Source organism: Alligator sinensis, unplaced genomic scaffold (genome assembly GCF_000455745.1).
Source record: "Alligator sinensis unplaced genomic scaffold, ASM45574v1 scaffold274_1, whole genome shotgun sequence".
NCBI classification, from domain to species: domain Eukaryota; kingdom Metazoa; phylum Chordata; order Crocodylia; family Alligatoridae; genus Alligator; species Alligator sinensis.
Genome location: NW_005842124.1, coordinates 1,646,802 through 1,647,954, shown reverse-complemented (window position 1 = coordinate 1,647,954; position 1,153 = coordinate 1,646,802). Strand labels below are relative to the sequence as shown.

Here is a 1,153-nt window from a genome sequence, read left to right as displayed (position 1 = left end):
GGAATGCAAAACATACTTGCAATGTATCCTTATGGATTTTTAAATATCCATATTTAAATTGTAACCATACTGTCCAATAAATGAAATTTAAGACAAAAAAACTTCATCTTTTTACAAGTCTGCTTCAATGTCATTATCACCACTAAAATAAAGGAAGGGGAGGAGGATATATTTTATTGCAAGGACGCTCATTAAACAAGTTAAATACCTTTTGAAAGAATATTGCCTGGCTGCCAGGTATAGTGATGTTTTTTGTTATTGTTATAAAACCCACGAAGCAAGGCACTTACGGTGGGGTGCGAGGTATCAGAGACATCTTTGGGGTTGAATTTTAGCCATTTACAGTGCAACAAAAAGCCAACCCAGGATCCAACCTTCACACAAAGTGGGCTACAACCCACGCGCCACCCCCCGCCACTTATGTTCTCCCATGAGGAAGCTAATCAAGGATTTTACACCATGGACTGTGGGAGCAGCAAACGATGCTGCCGAGGTGGCTGCACCCCCGACTGCCCTGCAGGAGCAGTAGTCAAGGCCCCAAAACAGGTAAGAAGCCCACCCCGTTGTCCTGCCTGCTCAGAGGCAAGACCACTTCCCTCTCCGCTTTCCTTCATCTGCTGTGGCCGCCGCTGGGGAAAGGCGACCGCTTGTCCTAACAACTGCCATCTCGGGGTGCCTCTTGCCCAGTCCCCAGCAGGAAGCAGACGCCGAGCGGACAGGACACCACCAGGGGTGTTCCCCTGCTCCTCCCTCACTTGCAGTCTCCGGCATTTGAGGTCTAGGAAGCTCCGATTCAGGGAAGTTCCGTGCTGGGCTCAGCCTGGGACCGCGGTGGGAAACGAAGTCCCGGTCCCGGGCGGAGTCCACGCAACACAAGGGACAGAAGTGGCCCCACCCCTACCCGGGAGGGCGCGGGAGGGGGAGGAGACTACCCCCTCGGAGCCCCCGGCGGCGGCTGCCCCGGCCCGGCCCCTACCTTGTAGCCCTTCCAGTAGAGCGTGTCCTGCGTGACCTTCTCGCCCAGCCTGGGGAAGGGCAGCACCGCCACGGGCTTGTAACTGGCCATCGCTGCCTCAGGCCTGCACCGGGCCCCGCGGTCCCTCAGCGGCGCGCAGTCACGCGGCGGCCGCCGGGGGCCCCCCCGGGGCGCCCC

The 1,153-nt window shown here is 56.5% G+C and overlaps 1 protein-coding gene across 1 annotated transcript in view; it reads right to left on the bottom strand.

Annotated features, from left to right (window-relative positions):
* Positions 1 to 1,142, bottom strand: part of UTP15 (UTP15, small subunit processome component) — a 13,301-nt gene extending 12,159 nt beyond the window's left edge. Inside the window, exon 1 of the mRNA XM_006024895.3 lies at positions 977 to 1,142. Within this exon, the coding sequence (XP_006024957.1) occupies positions 977 to 1,066 (90 nt within the window). The 5' untranslated portion in view covers positions 1,067 to 1,142. The remainder of the gene's footprint in view (positions 1 to 976) is intronic.
* Positions 1,143 to 1,153: the final 11 nt, after the last annotated feature.